Source organism: Penaeus monodon, chromosome 42, assembly GCF_015228065.2.
Source record: "Penaeus monodon isolate SGIC_2016 chromosome 42, NSTDA_Pmon_1, whole genome shotgun sequence".
NCBI lineage: Eukaryota > Metazoa > Arthropoda > Malacostraca > Decapoda > Penaeidae > Penaeus > Penaeus monodon.
Genome location: NC_051427.1, coordinates 14,284,055 through 14,286,554, shown reverse-complemented (window position 1 = coordinate 14,286,554; position 2,500 = coordinate 14,284,055). Strand labels below are relative to the sequence as shown.

Genomic DNA, 2,500 nt, shown 5'->3' with positions numbered 1-2,500 from the left:
TCTTCCCTGTTAATTCAGGGGTGAGGCAAGGCTGTGTCCTTGCACCACCACTTTTCAACACCCGTATGGACTGGATAATGGGCAGAGCTACTAGCCAAAGTCTGTGTGGAGCAACACTAGGCAATATCAAGGTCTCAGACCTTGACTTTGCCGATGATGTTGCTATCCTATCTGAGTCCTTGGAGTCACTGGTGGCGGCTCTTGATGTATTGAGCAATGAGGCGAAGCCCTTAGGCCTAGAGGTCTCCTGGACCAAGACCAAGATTCAGGACTTTGGGGGCCTGTTAGGGGAACCCGTTCAGTCGATCCATGCTTGTGGCGAGGACGTTGAAGTTACAGAGAGTTTTACATACCTTGGTAGGTAGTCCATATCTCTGGACTATCAGACCAAAAAGTCAATAGACGGATTAGTCTGGCAATAGGAGCCATGAACTCGATCAACAAGAGTGTTTGGAGATGTCGGTACCTATGCAGAAGGACCAAGCTGCGTGTCTTCAAGGCCTTGGTACTGCCAGTTTTGCTCTATGGAAGTGAAACCTGGATGCTATCCAGTGTCTTGGAGTCTCTTCTTGATGCTTTTTGTAACAAGTCCCTTCGCCAGATCATGGGGTACAGTTGGCAGGACCACGTGTCCAACTCGCGGTTACACCGTGAGACTGGCATGGGCCCGTTACTTGCAAAATCCTGGATCGCCAACTCAGGCTATATGGGCACCTAGCTCGCTTCCCTGTGGACGACCCTGCCCATCAGGTTGTCTCTCTGCGTGACAACCCTGGGTGGAGGAGGCCTGTGGGACGACCCAGGAGATCATGGCTTGGGCAGCTCGACGAGACCTATCGCAAGGAATTAGAGATGGGCCGTGGGCCTGCCTGGAGACTCGCCTCAAGGGATCCTCGTGGCTGGAAGCGAAGGGTGGATGCGGCCATGCGCCCCCGTCGGCGTTAACCCATTGATGATGATGATGATAATGAGTTGATCTTACATCTATTCAATAGGACTTGATCTTACATTTGTTTACATAAAGAGATTGATCATATGTTTGTCCGCATAAAAGAATTACATCTTACATTTGTCCACAGGAAGGTACTTGATACTTTTTTTTTCCAAGTAAAGGGGATTTGATCTTACATTTATCTACAAGAAGGAATTTAATCTTCAATTTATTTACAGAATGGGGTCTGATCTTATCTACAGAAAGGGATTTTAATATTTATCTGCAGAATGTGATCTGATCTATTTATCAACAGAAAGAGATTTAATCTAAGTACAGAAAGAAATTTGATCTATTTATCTATAGAAAGAAATTTGATTTTCTCTCAATCTACAGAGAGAGTTTGGATTTTGTCTCTATCTACAGAAGGGAGATTTGATTTTCTCTCTATCTACAGAAAGAGATTTAATCATCTTCTTGCTATCTACAGAAAGAAATTTGATTTTCTCTCAGTCTACAAAAAGATATTTGATTTTTTCCTCTATCTACAAAGAGGACTTGTTTTTCTTTATCTACAGAAAGATATTTGATTCTTTTCTTTATCTACAGAAAGATATTTAACCTTCTAGCTATCTACAGAAAGAAATTTGATCTTCTCTTTATCTACAGAAATAAATTTAATCATCTAGCTATCTACAGAAAAAAAAAATTATCTCAATCTACAAAAAGATGTTTTTTTTCTCTCTCTATCTACAGAAAGAGATTTAATCTTCTAGCTATCTACAGAAAGATATTTGATTTTTTTCTCTATCTACAGAAAGAGATTTAACCTTCTAGCTATCTACAGAAAGAGATTTGATCTTGTAGCTTTGGAACGCCCTGCAGTACGGCCTGGTGCCTGTCGTGTATGGAGGAGCCAACTACTCGGCCCTTCTTCCTCCCAATTCCTACATTGACGCCAACACATTAAAACCGGAAGACCTCGCCAAGCTACTTAAAAGGTGTGTGTGTGTGTGTGTGTGTGTGTGTGTGTGTGTGGTGTGTGTGTGTGTGTGTGTGTGTGTGGTGTGTGTGTGTGTGTGTGTGTGTGTTGTGTGTGTTTTTTTGGTGGGGTGGGGTGGGGGATGTGTGGGTGTGGGGAGAGAGGGAGAGGAGAAGGGGGAGAGGAGAGAGGGAGAGGAGAGAGGGAGAGGAGAGAGAGGGAGAGGAGAGAGAGGGAGAGGAGAGAGAGGGAGAGGAGAGAGAGGAAGAGGGAGTGGAGAGAGAGAGAGAGGGGAGAGAGAGAGGAGAGGGGAGAGAGAGAGAGAGGGGAGAGAGAGAGAGAGAGGGGTGAGAGAGAGAGGGGTGAGAGAGAGAGAGAGAGAGAGAGAGAGAGAGAGAAGACAAAAGACGAGAAAGATTAGGAGCAATATCCTAGAATATAGAATTTAAAAATCAGCATATCAGCAGAAAAAAAAAATCAGTGCTAAAAGACACACTAACCTAACTAACGCATTTCATTATTATCATCTTATTTTATTTATTTATTCATTGTTATTATTTTTTTCAGTATTGCGGCTTCCCCTCGAG

At 43.5% G+C, this 2,500-nt stretch overlaps 1 protein-coding gene across 2 annotated transcripts in view; it reads left to right on the top strand.

Moving 5' to 3' along the window:
• The window catches only part of LOC119599052 (alpha-(1,3)-fucosyltransferase C-like), a 7,382-nt gene that overhangs the window by 4,672 nt on the left and 210 nt on the right, over positions 1–2,500 (top strand). For both annotated transcript variants that reach the window (XM_037948798.1, XM_037948797.1), the window contains exons 5-6: positions 1,799–1,932; positions 2,481–2,500. The exon at positions 2,481–2,500 is cut by the window's right edge and continues 210 nt beyond it. In XM_037948798.1, coding sequence (XP_037804726.1) covers positions 1,799–1,932; positions 2,481–2,500 — 154 coding nt within the window. The remainder of the gene's footprint in view (positions 1–1,798; positions 1,933–2,480) is intronic.